The sequence below is a fragment of the Rosa rugosa genome, chromosome 4, assembly GCF_958449725.1.
Source record: "Rosa rugosa chromosome 4, drRosRugo1.1, whole genome shotgun sequence".
Classification (NCBI taxonomy): Eukaryota; Viridiplantae; Streptophyta; class Magnoliopsida; order Rosales; family Rosaceae; genus Rosa; species Rosa rugosa.
In genome coordinates, this window is record NC_084823.1 from 53,609,765 (window position 1) to 53,626,182 (window position 16,418).

General features: G+C 39.1%; 3 protein-coding genes across 6 annotated transcripts; 1 reads left to right on the top strand and 2 right to left on the bottom strand.

Annotated features, from left to right (window-relative positions):
* The first annotated feature begins 1,622 nt into the window (after positions 1 to 1,622).
* LOC133743212 (histone deacetylase 15) lies at positions 1,623 to 7,283 on the top strand. Of its 4 annotated transcripts, none has more exons than XM_062171075.1 (18): positions 1,623 to 1,770; positions 2,343 to 2,527; positions 2,665 to 2,832; positions 2,951 to 3,065; positions 3,585 to 3,661; positions 3,947 to 4,022; positions 4,179 to 4,243; positions 4,451 to 4,506; positions 4,772 to 4,895; positions 5,170 to 5,295; positions 5,379 to 5,429; positions 5,514 to 5,582; positions 5,717 to 5,825; positions 6,080 to 6,159; positions 6,308 to 6,390; positions 6,484 to 6,529; positions 6,718 to 6,889; positions 6,978 to 7,283. In XM_062171075.1, exons 2-18 carry the CDS (start codon positions 2,345 to 2,347, stop codon positions 7,103 to 7,105), a joined length of 1,728 nt encoding a protein of 575 aa, XP_062027059.1. In that variant the 5' UTR covers positions 1,623 to 1,770; positions 2,343 to 2,344; the 3' UTR covers positions 7,106 to 7,283. The 4 variants fall into 4 exon arrangements, with proteins under 4 accessions (XP_062027059.1, XP_062027060.1, XP_062027061.1 ...); XM_062171076.1 differs by having other exon boundaries at positions 3,591 to 3,661; XM_062171077.1 differs by lacking the exons at positions 1,623 to 1,770; positions 2,343 to 2,527 and having other exon boundaries at positions 2,692 to 2,832; positions 2,903 to 3,065.
* A 145-nt stretch (positions 7,284 to 7,428) lies between these two features.
* On the bottom strand, positions 7,429 to 9,162 carry LOC133743213 (transcription factor MYBS1). Its single transcript, XM_062171080.1, has 2 exons — positions 8,504 to 9,162; positions 7,429 to 8,111 (listed from the first exon to the last, which is right to left on the bottom strand). The coding sequence occupies exons 1-2, from the start codon at positions 8,920 to 8,922 to the stop codon at positions 7,625 to 7,627; spliced, it is 906 nt and encodes a 301-aa protein (XP_062027064.1). The 5' UTR covers positions 8,923 to 9,162; the 3' UTR covers positions 7,429 to 7,624.
* Positions 9,163 to 12,194: 3,032 nt separating this feature from the next.
* Positions 12,195 to 16,331, bottom strand: LOC133707233 (uncharacterized). The gene is made up of 5 exons (XM_062132786.1): positions 15,977 to 16,331; positions 13,872 to 15,659; positions 13,553 to 13,745; positions 12,560 to 12,915; positions 12,195 to 12,477 (listed from the first exon to the last, which is right to left on the bottom strand). Exons 2-4 carry the CDS (start codon positions 15,482 to 15,484, stop codon positions 12,691 to 12,693), a joined length of 2,031 nt encoding a protein of 676 aa, XP_061988770.1. The 5' UTR covers positions 15,485 to 15,659; positions 15,977 to 16,331; the 3' UTR covers positions 12,195 to 12,477; positions 12,560 to 12,690.
* Positions 16,332 to 16,418: the final 87 nt, after the last annotated feature.

The following is a 16,418-nucleotide window of genomic DNA, read 5'->3' on the forward strand; positions in this document are numbered from 1 at the left end:
GTGCTTGTTGGTGTATCATGTATGTTATCTTGGTTTTGGTCCAAAAAAGGCCAATAAAGAATGCGACAGTACAGATGAGAATCGGGGAAGATGTTCACATATTGATCTCTTTTTCTGTGGGTCTGATCACATCTGGCAGGCCCCTCAAACCAGACCTGGTAATATTACCAGTATGGATTTAGTGTTCTCAGGTGAGGGAAGCATGGTCATCTTTATTTTTGTCCCTGCATCAAATAAGATAAACAAAACCAGAACCTGTAATTTTGTTGATTTGCAGGCTTAATATGAAGAATGATAGAGGCTAATATCAGATGTGTTTAATCTCCATTGTGCCACCCTTTATCAAACTAAAGCAAGTGATTAGTTTAATCAGATGCAGTTTAATATCAGATCTTAACATGGAATTGGATTTATAATTAAGCACTCTTAGATCTTCCCTCTTCTCGCTGCTCAGAGAAAGATTATGCAGAAGTGTATAATCTATGCCAAAGAAGGCAGAGCTTGCTCTTGTAGAAGATATTGCATTCCTTCATTCACTTTACTGTTACAAAGAAAAATGACTATATGAGAGACAAGAGAATCAAGGTCCCTATAAAAACTCTATGAAATATTCACCCAAGTCATGTAATAAATCCCACTTTGTCAAACCTAGTCAAACAATGTCATCTCTACATGTAAATAGTGGAAATGTGGTGATATTGGTACTTGTTAGGAAAAGATGCCCGGATGGTACCATCGACTTTACTTCATACAACAACGAAAGGTGTTTTCTGGACACCTGTCATTATTTCATTTTCTTCCTCTCTCTCTCTCTTCTAAGTTCTAACTCTTTCACGGATAAAGAAAATAAAATGCTGATGGTATCTAAAAAAAACCTTTTGTTTTATTTTTGTCGTTAGAATGATCGCCCAACTCCTTTTATATGATGGTATCTCAATGATAATTATTGTCCGACTCTCATATGATCATCGGACCAGTAATTTGCAATAGGAAATATTATCTCATTTTACATAGAAGATTGATGGTGTCTCAGTGGTAATTATTGTCTGACTCTCGTACGATCATCAAGCTTGAGGTTTGCAACAGAAAATATTATCCATCAACTTTTTGGAAAGTGCATGGCTGCATGCTTAAGACCTGAAACACACATTCGAATAAGACTTTCTAAAATGGGAGAAAATTTAAAGCCTCGAACTCCTTTGTTGTGAATTCACTTTCCATTGGTTGGTAAATTATTTCCAATTTGCAAACTACTATATCCACTTTTATCCCACAATTTGACATAACTTATTCGCCTATTAAAAACTTCTATTATCTTTTTATGACAACTCTCACATTATCTCACACACACCATACGTTAAGTAACGTGCATCGTATCTCACGTGCTACAACCCCATACTACATTTTACCCAAATTCAGCTAAAACATCCTATACATTACTTGTGTCACAATATTAATCTTGCATGGTATCCTTTTCCTCTTTCATTTGGGTTACCAAATTTCCCCCACCGTATGCCCTAAACCCTAAACCCTAAACAATTAACACATCTCATAAGCAAAAACTTGGAAAATAAAAGGGCCAAACCGCAAAACCAAAGGTACAAACTTCAAAGCACTCAGGGGCAAATCTCGAAACAGAATCTGAATAAGGGTATCACTGCAACACATGAGTATGTTGATAGGTCGCACAGCTCTTCTGCTTTCCCCAGAAATTTTTGGCTCTGCTTTCGCATCTACAGCAGATCATACCCACCCTTTGTCCTCTACCAGGTATCACTATCACTCCCTTCTTCTTCAACCTCTACACGATTTTCAGAGATATAAATACACGCCGTCGTGTATCTATACATTCCGTACAATCTAGGGTTTTCTTTCACTCTCTCTGGTTCTGGTTTTATACAGAGATTCAAGAATTGGCGTTCTTGTGTAAAAAGTTAAAATTATACACCTAGTAACTGTGTTTAGGCTCACTGTATTGTAAATTGAAAGGTGAAAAAAATTTGAGAAGCTTCTTCTGCACGGTTTCTGCTGCGTGCATTTGGTTTATCTGTGGTAAATTTTAGGGCTTTTGTTGAGGTTTCGTGTATAGGGGAAGTGATTGGTTTTGGGGGTTTTTTTGGCGGGAATGTAAAGGCTGAATCTTTTTTTTTTTTGATTTCGTGGGTAAGAAGGTTCGATTGAAAATGATGAAAGGTTGTTGAGATGAAAGTACATTGGTGAAAGAATCGAACTTTTCTTGACAACAATATTGGGTTTTTTTTTGTTTTTGTTGTTTTGTGTATGATTGTGAAAATGTGATGGCGTCTTTGAGCATTGTTGCTGATGGTTGGAATTTATTGAAGGAATGATTGTGGCTGAAAATCTCCATTCAAGCACTGAACAGAACTTGATATTGGAAACACTTCAAATGACTCGTTTAGCTAATGGGGAGGCGGAGATAAGTCATCACAAATCGAACAATGAAGTCTTCGGCAAAGATGCATCGACAGATGATGTGAATGGAAACACGCTGCCTGATGTTTCAAGTGTAAGTTTTCTAATATAAGAGAGTGTAAGAGGCATGCTGATATATGACATTCAAGAATTATAGTTGATTAGGACAAGTTCATGCTTTATAGAGGCTGTAACTATTGCCTTTACCTATTCAACTTCATTGATCTGCAGAAAAAGGCAGGACAGCAAAAGGAAATGACTTTCCAAGATGTGTACAACCAAGACCTCGATGACGAGGATGATGACAGTGATTGGGAGCCCCTGCAAAAGAATGTTGAACTTGTAAAGTGGTTCTGCACCAACTGCACAATGGTCAACCTTGGGGATGTCAATTGCGATGTAAGTTACTTTCCCCAGGGATGCTGGGTTACAATTCTGCCTTTGATATGTTCTATTTGTATGTTGTCAGGCAGACATGGTTGTGCAAGGATAATTTGGTGCTATTGGTCCCATGCAGATATGTGGGGAACATAGAGAATCTGGAATTCTTAGGCATGGGTTTTTGGCATCTCCCCTGTTACCGGATTCAGGCCTAACTGAGATTGATTCTGACATTAGAGAAAGACACAAAGGTGGGTACTTGATTGGCTATTGATTTATTTATTTTTAGATGGTGTGTCAATGTGCTACGATTTCTCTTAAGAAATCATGTTTATGCAACTAATACGTGTCTTGCTGCCAACCTTATGTGGTGGCCAGTATTGCCTTCTGGCACCTGTTTATTTTGTTTACTAAATTTGAAGATGCTTAAAATTACATTGTAACTCTGGTATCAGAAATTTTGGTGTTTCTTTCATTGTGCTTAATATGAGGTTGTGGTGATATGTTCAAGGTCCTTCACATAGTTCAGTATCCTTCTTGTATGTGTGAACTGTGAAGTCACTCAGAGGTTTGCAGATCATATAAAAGAACTAAGACTAAGATCAAGCGAGTCAGTATTGTTTTTACCGTCCTTTCTAAGAGTCTATTGTATGCCTATCTTGAAATCTTGGCGTGTTTAATTTGTTATTGAGTTTTGGTAGACTGACTGCCAAAATTGGTCCTAGTGATGTTGATGACTTTCTTATATAATTCTTTTTTTTGTTTGGTAGACACAGGGTCACAAGATTCAGCGTCTAACAGTTCTACTGCTGTGGGTTTTGATGAGAGAATGTTGCTACATTCAGAAGTATGGTGTTTCTGCAATACCTGTCTTCCTTCCAAGTCAAGATATATGAAGTTTTACTAGATTACGTATCAATACTTATCTGAACATCCAAACTGCAATAACTTTTGATGCGCCATAAAGCTTTTTTTTTTTTTTTTTTTTTTTTTTTTTTGTTGGGGCTAGTATTGCATATATTCTTATTATCTGACACTAATGTGGCAAGTTAGAAACTCTTCATTTCTGTTTATGCAATACTAACACTATTTTTGTTCGTCCTCTTTTCTGGTGATTGCCGTGCTAGAGCAGATTCAATTGACGTCGCATCCACACCCAGAAAGACCTGACCGTATTCGAGCTATTGCTGCTAGCCTTGCTACAGCTGGTATTTATCTCATTGAAGTTTTTTAAAAGTTGTGCACTTCAATTGTTACTGATTAAGTTTGATTGGACTGTGGACTGGTGTTCATTTGTCAAGTGTTGGATGTTACTGTTATCTTATTTTAGACTAATAGCAAATGTGGAATTTTAACTTTTGCAGGTATCTTTCCAGGACGATGTTATCCAATTCCCGCTAGAGAAATCACGCGTGAAGAACTTCAGATGGTAAGCACCCACCCTTCAGATGGCTCCTTGGTGGAGTGCCAGTTAGCTGACTTCTGGCTTTGGGAGGTTTAGGGTTTGTAGTTCACTTAATCAATAAGTTGTTGGGGGTAGTTTGTCCTTTAAAAGGAAGTAAATTACAATAATAATGGAGGTTTTCTTCCTTTTGCTTGTAATTTGTAATTGTGGGGTTACTTTTTGAAATTAAAGGTCCATTCTTTGGAGCATGTTGAAGCTGTTGATCTTACAGGCCATATGTTTTCTAGGTAAGTTCTCTCTCTCTCTCTCTCTTATATATATATATATATATATATATATATATATATATATATATATCTGAAGCATATAATTCATAGAAGAAACATCATGATTCTGAGCATAAATGGAAGAAAGGGTACCCCTAGATCTGATATATTTTGTTTAGACCTATGTACAAAATAGTTTTAAGTTTGTTATGGTTAGTAAGCAACATCAGCTTGCATTAATTGTTTGGTATTGCCACCTGATTATTAAGTTATGGATGGTTGGCAGTTATTTCACCCCTGACACATATGCCAATGAACATTCAGCACGCGCTGCTAGGCTTGCAGCAGGTTTATGTGCTGATCTTGCTTCAGCAATTGTTTCTGGACGTACAAAAAATGGTTTTGCTCTGGTATGAAAAATCTTAAAGCTAATTGGATTACTACCCTGTACTGTAGCCTCTGGGACAATCTACTCCCTGTGCTTTCAATTTTGGCAATTCACTACCCCAAACTTTCCATATTTCTCATTGTTGAAAGGACAGGGAGTAAATTGTAGTAGATCATTGCACAGGCTACAGCATAGTATAATACATTGCAAGTTACCCAAAGATCAGTTACTCATGTAGCCATATTTGGGTTGTTTTAGAGTTACAGATCTGATAGTTACTCTTTCAAATGTCTCAGGTTCGTCCTCCTGGTCATCATGCTGGTATAAAGCAGGCTATGGGGTTTTGCCTCCACAATAATGCAGCAGTTGCTGCATTAGCAGCTCAAGTTTCTGGGGCTAAGAAAGTGCTAATTGTTGATTGGGTAAGTTGATCCTCTAATGTAATTATCTCATTATTATGTTCCTCTGGAAGCAATTTTGGTTTAATATTCAATAACAATTGCAGGATGTTCATCATGGGAATGGCACCCAGGAAATATTTGAACAGAACAAATCGGTGAGCATCATAATGATTGAATTTTCTGGTTTCATCTCTGGTTTGCTTGGTTTTTAGTGCTGATAAGCTGGGCCCCTTATTTAGGTCCTGTATATATCCTTACATAGACATGAGGGGGGAAAGTTCTATCCTGGTACTGGAGCCGCTGATGAGGTAACAAAATTTCCCACAGTTTTTCTATCATTGTTAGTTGCATTTTATTCTGTATTTTGTGTTCTTGCAGTGTCATTTATTATACTGTTATGTGTTGGAATATAACCAAGGGACTTGAGTGATGGCTGCCTCAGGTTGGTACTATGGGAGCTGAAGGATACTGTGTGAATGTTCCATGGAGTCGTGGTGGAGTGGGTGATAATGACTATGTTTTTGCATTTCAGCATGTTGTGCTTCCTATAGGTTATTATCTTCTTTTAAAGGGACTGTTATGATATTTACATTCATCTTCACTACATGCATGAACTCATAAGGTTTATCTATCATATCCTCATGTTTCACACAAAAGTTGAAAAAGTAGTTTTCTACATATTTGATAAACATATCTCTCTTTTTTTTTTTTTTCTGGGTGGGGGGTGGGGTGGGGACTCACGGTTGTTTTGGTTTGATTCTCTGATATTCAAGTAATGGTTTCTGAAACCATTATTGTTTTGCAGCTTCTGCATTTGCTCCCGATTTCACCATCATATCAGCAGGATTTGATGCAGCGAGGGGTGATCCTCTAGGATGCTGTGATGTAAGGATTTCTGATATTTTCTGATAATTTTTAATCATATGGCTACTGATATCTCTGATTGTTTACTGTGTCATTTTATTAAAAAAGCTTGTTGCACAGCATCTTTGTCTTTAGTACGTCTTATATTCTAGTGATTTTGTTACTGTAGGTTACTCCTGCCGGCTATGCAAAGATGACTGACATGTTGACTGACTTGTGTGGAGGGAAGTTGTTAGTCATTCTTGAGGGCGGGTTTGTGACTCATCTTTAAGTTTTGTTGGTCTCTTATATTCTATTTCCATCTTTGGTAGAACTTGATTTGGATGATGTTTTTTCTTTTGGCAGGTACAATCTACGTTCAATATCATCTTCTGCTACTTCAGTAATTAAGGTAATCATTTCTTTCATTTATGAAACGATTTTGTTATGTGTGTCTCCATTGGCCACAGCACATGGTCTTAAATCTCAAGAGATGCCGGTGCTTCCCATTTTACTTGTTTAGCATCAATTGCATTTTACTTTCTTTGGAGGTTAGATAGGTTATGCGAGATGTTTCTGACTTCTGTTTCTATGAGATAGGTTTTACTAGGTGAAAGTCCAGGATGTGAATTGGACAACACTTCACCTTCCAGATCTGGACTGCAAACTGTTCTAGAGGTCCTTAAAATTCAAAGTAACTACTGGCCTGTTTTGGCATCCAACTTTATGAAATTGCAGTCACAAGCGAGAATGCACTCTATTGAAAACAAAAGTGAGGACTCTTGTCTCTTTTCTATAGTCTATACACTCGTTGGCCGATAGGTCTAGATCTTTACTTTAACTTGCATCTTTGCGTGCAGGAAAACAAATAGAAAAGAAACGGAGGGCTGTGACTCCAATGTGGTGGAAATGGGGACGGAAGGGTCTACTGTATCATTTTTTAAATGGGCAAAATCGGCATGCCTATGTGAAGCGAAAGGGTGTTTGATTGACTCGTTACATTAGATAATCAACATGCTTCAATGCATTTTTGTATCCTATGTAGTTCCTGGAATAGGATGAAATGTATTATGGCTTGTCCATAATGTTTTTAAATTGAGAATTGATATCATACAATTGGAGTACATCTTTCTCTGTTTTTGGAACAATCAATTATCTTTAGCTCATGTCTTTTAAAGTCGAAAAAGCTAAAGTCTGTGTTCTTTACATGCAAACCCTTCATTGGATGCAGTCGATGGTTCATATAAAAAAAAAAAAATAAATAAATAAAAATTGGAGAGCTTACAGTAATGAGCCATTCATGGTTTCCAGTTGCCTACAAAAACATGGATTGCATTTCATATTTACAAAACGAATTCAACTTCAAATTCGGAAATGTTCTACGAAAAACATGATTTGAATAGAAATCAATGCTACAGGAAAGTGAATCCAGTTCTCTGATTCTGCTCTGCTATGTATTATTCCCTTTCAAAATCACTAAAAATCTGAAATCCTAGTAGAACTGTTGTTATTGGTGCATTGTCGGATGTGCCATTGGGTAAGCAACTGGGACAACATACGGGGGAGGATGGGCGTGGTGGGGATGGTGCCCTGGAGGAAGCATAACAGGAGTGCCAACCGCGGATGCCATATGCCCCGGAGGAGCAGAAACTGGGTGCCCCATCGGCGCTCCATACATTCCTAAACCCGCCATATGCGGCTGATGAGGCCTATGCTTCACCGATGGTGGTCCTATCGCGGCTGCACTTGGGGCATAAGCATTGCTCTGTTGCCCTGTAATTGGTGCCTGATGAGATGGGACATCCCCACCATTGTTGACACTGGTAATGTCATGGATACTCGATCTCCTCCTGTCTCGATTCATCGAGTTCAAGCGAATGAAGTACTTCTGCGCATGGCTAGCCACTTGTGTAGGGGTCCTGGAAATGACAAAGTTCCTTGAAATGCTCCTCCAATCTCCCTTGCCAAACTTGTCAAGACCAAGTAGAAATAACCTGAAAAACAAGAAAACAAGTCAGCAGGTGCTCTATAATAATTAAAAGAGCTAGCTTGCTCCACATTCGCCTTCATTCTTTAATCAACTAGATTGCCATAGGAAACTAACAATTCAATAATGTCAAATTTTTATAGTAACTCCCCACATTGAATGAATCAATTCTTGTCTGTCCCACAATATAGAAAACCAATTCATGGACAAGATAGGGTTTTGGTATACCAGAAAAACAAGAAGATGGGTTTGTGTTTATGAATCTACTTGACCTAAAAAGCTCTGTACTTTGCTAAAAATAAGCTTCAAGTTTCATTCTTTCAGGGCAAGACTCATATAAAAGTGAACAAATTCATATCTATATAGTATATATATATATATATATATATATATATATACCTGTGCTCTTCTTCTGTCCATGGAATCCCTTTCTTTCTTTCTTGGTCTGACCTGGACCCTCCTTTACTTCCATGACCAGACGAGTCATGACCCAAAGCCGAAAACCCACCTCCATTTCCATGGCCACTACTCAATCTCTTATCTGAAACCCCAGAAGAAGAAGCCCGAGCACTACTGCTCTCCTTGCTCACCGATGTGGTAGCTTCTTCCCCTCCATAATTCGGAACCGGAATGTTCCCCGACACAATTGCACTCACATCTTCCACTAGCATTTGGTAGTGTCGTTTCAACTCCTCCATGCTCTTGCTCGGAACCAAAGACGCTATCTTGTCCCACGATGATTCCTCATCGTCCTCGATCCAATGCAAAGCGATTGCGCTCTCGAAGGCCTTGTCTTCTTCTCGGGTCCAACTCGACATAACTCAAATGCTGCTGTTTCAGTCTGGAAGATGGTGAAGTGGGTTTGGTCTTGTTGGGTTGTTCAGGGAGAGAGGAAGAGGAAAGAGGGGGTGCGCAGGATTAGAGGGTGAGGGAGGAGAGAGTGTGTAGGATAAAGGAGAGAGGAGGAGGAGGAGGTTGTCAAATTATGAAGAAGAGGACCACTTTGGAAGTGAAGGGATGGGTTGTTTGTCATCTAGGCAAGTTGGAGCTGAAAAAAAATCTCTTTCTTTATGTCTTGCTTTCTCTCTCTCTGCATCAGTTTACTGCTACTGAAGTGAGACAATGGCAATCATAGAGGTGGTGAATTTTAGGAACTGCAAGATAGGCCCAGAGAATTTTTCATCCAACAACCAATCTCACATGCAAAAGTGCTGTAATCTCATTAGTGTTGCAGAAAATTCTCCTATGCTTTATGCTTTATATCTTCTGAAATGCAATGAGAGTCGTTGAATTAGCAGTCGATTGATTCAAGACTGATTCGATTAAAAACTCAATTGTCTAATCTCTAATCACGTAACGTAATACAGTAAAAATTCTATATTATGTGGTTTAAAAGTTCATACGTAACGTAATGAGAGTCGTCGGATTAATGATCGGTAAAATATGATAAAACAACTCAATGGAATACATTTACCTAAAATTGTGTGCATATGAAGCTGTGTTCAAGTCCACCCTGATCAAACCTTCGTTAGCTTTTTTGACTATGAGGCCATGAGGGTGAACTCTTTTGACCCTGCTGCATATATTGGTTTAAACTGACTGACTATAACAACAAAGCTTTCCTATTTTTGAATAGTACCTTAAAACCAATAGGCCATTCTTTATCCGAAATATAAACTTGAAATTTAATTTTTGAAAAGGGTACACACTTTTTTCCTTCTCTGGTGAATTAGTAAAATTTGATAGAGAAAGTCAGAAAGATTCTCTGTCTATTACTAAGACGTGGCCAATTCTCCATTTCAAGTTCTGGGCTAAAATGCGCCCACATATAAGTCCAAAACCCTCAAGAAATTTAGGCCTGCATTATTTGCAAATTTACATGTATAGAGCAAATGCATCATCTTCTTTATTTTTTTTTTATCGAAATAGGTCAGCCCTTTCATTAAGTTCAGCAAGCAGTACAAAAACGAAACACCCCTATGAGGTCGACAGAAAGAATCGTTCCTTAGAACCTCATGAAATCCTATCCTGGAAGAATAAAACCCCAAAAAATCTCAAGTACACCCACCTTTTAGGAAATCCACGCATCTTTATTCTAACAAAAACCAAGAAACCTCGAAGCAGACATAAAATTGGTTTCAACTAAGGCTCTGGTTTTTGCGACCCGAACAAAAATTTAAACAGTGCTATAGGCCATGGAAACCCAGCCCCATAGCACAAGGGTAATACAGCCCATTTGAGACCCTAGACCAGTGAGCCCAACGCTGAGGCCCACCAACCAGTGCAAGGCCCAAGAAGCCCAACCACTCCAAATGCAGGCCCAAAGAGTAGGGTAAACCAAAGCCCTAATCCATTGAGCCCACATGTGTCGTTCCAGCCAAAAGCCACCGGCCACGTCACCGCCGACGCTCACTGTCAGGGCCGCCGCGCCATCATCTTCATCCTCCAAACCATGTTCGTTTCAAACACAGCCGTGTCCGTAGCCATTCCCCGGCCTAAAGCCAATCCTGGTCCAAAACAACCACCTGGACAATGCATCACACCGACAGCGCCGACTCGATCCCAGCAATCCATCACATCCCAGAAGCCCTCGATTGTGTCTGAGCCCAGATCTTGAGCAACCCAACCATTAACGAATTCCCCTCCAACATCGCCCAACACCGACGAGAGTGAAAGCGAGAGATCTTGCGTTAACGCATCCAATCTGACTGCCCTCAGAGGCTTCGGTCCCTCAAGAGGACGAACTCGAGCCAACTCCAGCATCTTGGGACCTCGACGAAGCCAATCTCCGTCGCCGTCAGGTAGGGGAGAAGAAAGAGAAGTGCTGCCCCCCTTCCAACTCCAAATAACCGAGCCACAACGTAGCCGGAACACCTCTCTAAAGAGAGTCAAGAGATTTGCAGCACCGCCGCCGCCAAGGAAGGCCGGCTGCGGCCTTAGGGTTTCTCTCGAGAGAGAAAAAGAGAGCATGTTTTTTTTATTTTATTACAAAAGGCTAGTTGACTACTCTAGTACATCATCTTCTTTATAGATACAAATACATATCTTTAAGGAGTATTCTAGTAGGTTGGTTTCCAATGATCAAGAAATTTATAATTACGAATAATTGAATTCAACTTTAATATTGATAAATGTATGGTCTCTTAATTGTTTGATCACTAGATGATCTTGACTAAGACTCATTTTAGAATAGTTTAGTTTAAATTGTAAGTAGCTGTAACTTTTAGCTTATAAAAGCTGTTTTTTACCGACTATAAGCAGCAGCTTAAAGCTTAATAGTATAACTTTTGAAATATGTTGTTTTATTAAGTTTTATCAAATACATTATGCTACTTAAGCAGCTTTTTGCACAACATAAACCATGCCAAAACTGGTACTAAGACTTGTGAGAAGAAGAAAAAACAAAATTTGGAACCCAGCCTAACTGGGAGGCTCAGGCTTACGCCCGGGTGAGAAGAAGATTTTGATGTTAGAAGTTTGTTGTGGTTATGATTAAGTTTAAAATGTTGTCCTAACCATCGTATCAATCAGCTTAACCATTCTTAAATGATGAAGGGTTTGTGGATCTGAGGAGAGATATGCATAAACCATTAATGATGGATAGAGAGTACAGAGATATAAATTCCTTTAAACTGAAGCATCAATTTGATTCAAGACCTGAGCGTTAATGTGGGTCAACAAAACATCATGTAGTGGAGATTATAACAAAATCAAAAGATATCCTTAGATTTGAAGGGCAGACAAGTATGAAGGGTGTCACATCCAACAATGAAATGAGACATAATCAACGGGTTAAAATTGATTTGTGGTCCAATTTATTACAGGAATAATTCTCCTTTCCTTTTCACAAAGAATCTGCAACCAAAAATCCAGTGATGATTGGTCAGTTGGTCTTGCTCAAAATCACTTTTATTGTAAAGAAAATTTCTTACTGTGGAAATATCTATACAAAAAATGGGTTTAGGCAAAAAATTACTGTTGGACAAAACTAGAGGTCCTTGTTTGTGTGGAGCTTCAATGGAAGCTTCAAATTAAAACAGGACCAATTCATAAGTGAAACCTTTTTTGTTTTCTTTTTTAACCCAAAACAAAACAATAAATTGATCTTTCACTTTCTGAGAGGGAGAGGTCCGATAATATTGAATTGATGTGTGCCCTACAAGTTGGAGGTTTTTTCCCTCCTCAATTCTACAAATTACTAGATTACACAGTTCCAACAACATGAATCTTCAACTTCCATCAGAAAGGCAAGTTCTGACTTCCCATGAATTATAAAACACCCGAAGCTCCGTCTAGGTTGAAAAGAAGAGAAATCCTCTCAAGTGGGCACTGGGAAAGGGACGACTTGTATGACAGTTTGATTTCTTGCCCGTCTGTTATAGTAAAAGGAGTAAGTTAGGAAGAAAAGAATGCAAAGCATCATTAGCAGGGAAATAAGAATCAAGTATCACTAACCTGGTCAAAATGGTGCTTGAAGTCAGGGAATATGCTCTCAGCTCAGTAAGCTACAAATTAATCACAAGCGCTGTCCTTTAACAGCAGGTCGTCGATATCAGAGGAAACAGATTCCCAGACATTTTTGCACACTACCTTGGTGACGTTGGCGATCCAATTTGTATAGGCGGGGTCCCCAGAAGTTTTTTATTTTCAGAGGTTCCTTTCAGAAGAGCTGCCCTTTCTGGGTTAAGAAGTAGAAGTTGTTGCACGTCCTTGGGAAGCACATTGAAAACTGCCTGCAGATCTCCCTTTAGCTTTTGGCAAGTCGCAGCAGAGTCTGTGCTATCTGTGCCATTGCTTCCAGATTGCTGCAGCTGATGAGTGAAAATGATTGGAAAAATGAATATACCTTAACCTACATAATCATCCATTAACATAAAGAATAGAAACATGAAGCAAATGGTTTGAGCAAAGAATCTGTAAGCTGAAAGCGTAATGAAGCATCAACATATGGTCATATGGGGAGAATATCTGCACAATCATATGTTCAGATGACGGATAAGCTTATGCATAGTTCTCAGACCGTTAGACATTTCTTTTCTTTTGAACACCATTTTGGGTCTGTGTGTGGGTCCAGCAGTTGAATCAGCAACCAAGATATTATAATTCCGTTAAAACACAATTGAAAGTATAAACTAACCCACTCCATGTATTCTTTTGAAAAACAAATCCTACCAGATTTCCTACAAGAGATACCACATGACAAGATAAACAAAGCCTAGCAGTCCTGTAAATCATACATCCATGACACACTTGACAAATTCCACCTTTTGACATCTCACCTAAGGATTTCAGATTATCTTAACAAATTTAACATTAATACAAAAACCAATCTTAGAATTGGTCACCTCACAAAGATATCAGAAGATATAGCTTCTGAATCTTTTTTTTTTTTTGTTGGAGTGGGGAAGGTATTAATACAAGATAGCATACTTAGTGGGGCCTGCTTACCTGTGTTTCTCCAAGAATATGTCTCTCAATAGCATTGAAGGAATCAACAACTTCCAATTCCGACATCTTAGATATTAACTGATGTATGTCGGTGTTAATTCTTGCCTGCTTCCAGAGTCTATGTTGCTCTTGTTCAGCAACAGTACGCCTTCTTTGAAACCATGGTGTAAAGTTGGGCCCTTGCAGAAACCGCCTATACAGACAGATAACACATAATAAATGCTTACCATTAGTCAAAAGAACCGAGTATAGGAATGAGATGGGAAAGATTAGTGAGTTGTGGTAGTTAACAATACATCTGGAATTTAGCAATTATTACCTGTACAAGTCCAGCCAGTTAGATCTCATCCTTTTTGATAAAAACTTCCCAGGTCCTCTTGCTGATAAACTTGCCAGAAATTCATCATCATTATACGGAATGAGAGGAGGAGGGTCTACAAACGGAGAAGATCCTTCTGAAGGTGTTCTAGTCTTAAAATATGGGCCAAAAGGCGCCAAAAAGTTGGTGGTGAGCTCCAAGAAATGACGCCGTAGTATCTCATTGTTAACAACTGACATCGACTCCTCAACCCGTGGTGACATCCCAGCATCTATAAGCCTATTGAGGATAGAAGTGTCAGGCTTAGTTGTTGCAGCATAAGTGCTCCAAATGGCTTCCTTATGCTCTGTCATGAGACAAAGAGGACCATCTCTCCTTAACTTGACAGCATTCAACAAGTTTGAAGGAGAAAATCTTTTAAGGGAAAGCTGTTGAAGACCAAACCCTTCTGGTCTACCGGAAAGTCTTCCAGTAGAGGACCTACTAGAAAAAGGAAGCCGGTTGGTATTAGGAGCAGGGCTTCCAACTGAAACAATGTGGGGCATATTACGGAGAGATTTAAGGAAAAAGAGGTTAGTAACACCCAAAATCATAGGAGGAAAAGTGTCTCCTTCATGAAGCGAGTTGAGCTGAGCAAATTCAGGGTCATGGATGGTGAAATAAGGTCTAAAATCAACACTACAAAGTAGAGGTGCTACCAAACTCACAAGACCAGCAACAGCCTCAGAACATTGTGGAGGAGTAGGAGCTATGATAAGAATGGGTTCACCAATAAGTAACAACTCCCACAGAACCCAAAGCTGTAACAATAGACCCCTGAAGATGCCGAATAGATCTGAGTCATGAAAAAGACCCTGTGGGACCGACTGATTATTAGGAAGAAAAGGAGCCATAGAGGATGCAGATTCTTCAAACAACGTCCCACTTTCTGAGGGCAAGCTGTGGGCAGGTGGCAAGTTCACTTTCAGAGCAGCATTCCCAATAGGAAGCTCCATTAGCTTACCAGGTACAGGGCATGGCCACATTGAAACATAAGCAGCAATATGCTCAAGAGCCTTCCTTCCAATGTCAAAATATAGAGGACCCATGATTTGTAACAAAGGTCTAAACACACTAGAGAAAGGACTGTGTGACAAAATTACCACAGACTTCTGCTCCCCACCTCGTTTTAGCCTCTCATCATGTCTCTGTCGATTAAAGACATAACCATACATGTATCTCGAAGTATCAGAAATGTTGTTACTTTTTGAACTTCTAGGGGGTTTTACATCTGGGGAATTTGTAGGTAACTTCTTATCACTCTCAGTGATCTCAGTGGAAGACACATTGTCCATTTGAGGACGTTCCCGCCTTCGAAACCGGAAAAAGAATATACAGTCATGAATGCTTGAGCGATTCTGATGCTGGGAAACGGAATCTGGGAATGAACTGAAAGCAATTTCAAGCTCCTCATCTTGCGTAAGACAACCAGGTGGGTAACACTCTTCAATAAGCTGACCCTGTTCAAGATCAAATCTGATGATACAAAAGGCCACAACCCATTGCTGCAAAGATTCTGGGTCAAGCTTTGGACTAAATTCCGATTTCACTGAAAAAGAAGGGGAACGACTCATTTCCAATAAAATCAAAGCCCGTTTCTAATCCTACAAATGCCTTTGCCTATCATCTTCAGCAACCATTCCCCCCTACAAAGATTCTTCAGCACTTTTCATTCTTCAAACCACTAATGCCAGACTTTTCCAGTTAAACTTGTGGGGTTTTCTTCCCTCAAACAGTGTAAACCATAGCCTAACCAATAAATCCAACAAGAGTTCGTTAATTTCCAAATAAGATACTAACCAATAAATCCTACAGCTTTCCTTGAAAACACTTCAGCTTTTTTTTTCAACTAATTGAGATTTCCTCAGCCAAGCTGAATCTAAAGTTAGTTTCTTTCTTACTTCAGGTGAAATTACAGCACCTTATCGATCCCAGAATCCATCTTATCTTTCATTTCTCAGCATTCAAACACAAAGCAAACCACATTGAAATGCTAGACACAAATCAAAAACTCAAATTCAGAAGGGAAAAAAAAAAAAAAAGATCTGGAAAAATGGGCACTTTACCTGAATTAGAAAACCCAGAACCCAATTTGCGCAGAACCAATCCAGATCAGCGAGAGATAGACACCAAATTGGCCGAAAGCAAATGGGTCTCTGTCAAAATGAAAGAACCAGAAGGGAACAGTGAGCTTTTCGAGGGGTTTGGGTTGGCCTTAAGCATAAAGGTCTCGGCTTTATATAGGTGGGTGGGTGTGCTGCTCCGGAGAAAGTAGGGAACCCAAAATTGTGTTACTTTTGGTGAGGCGGAGTACCCCAAATACCAATGTTTGATTACTCTACTGCAAAATTTCCAGAAACTCAGATTTTAAGGTCTCTTTCAAAACCAGAATACATGCATGCCCTAATTGGGAAATGTTTAATCAATGATATTGCCTCATAATCCACATCTACATCTCCTTTTAGTCCCTAGATTTTTATTTTTAACTTAGGTTAAAAAAAAAAAAAA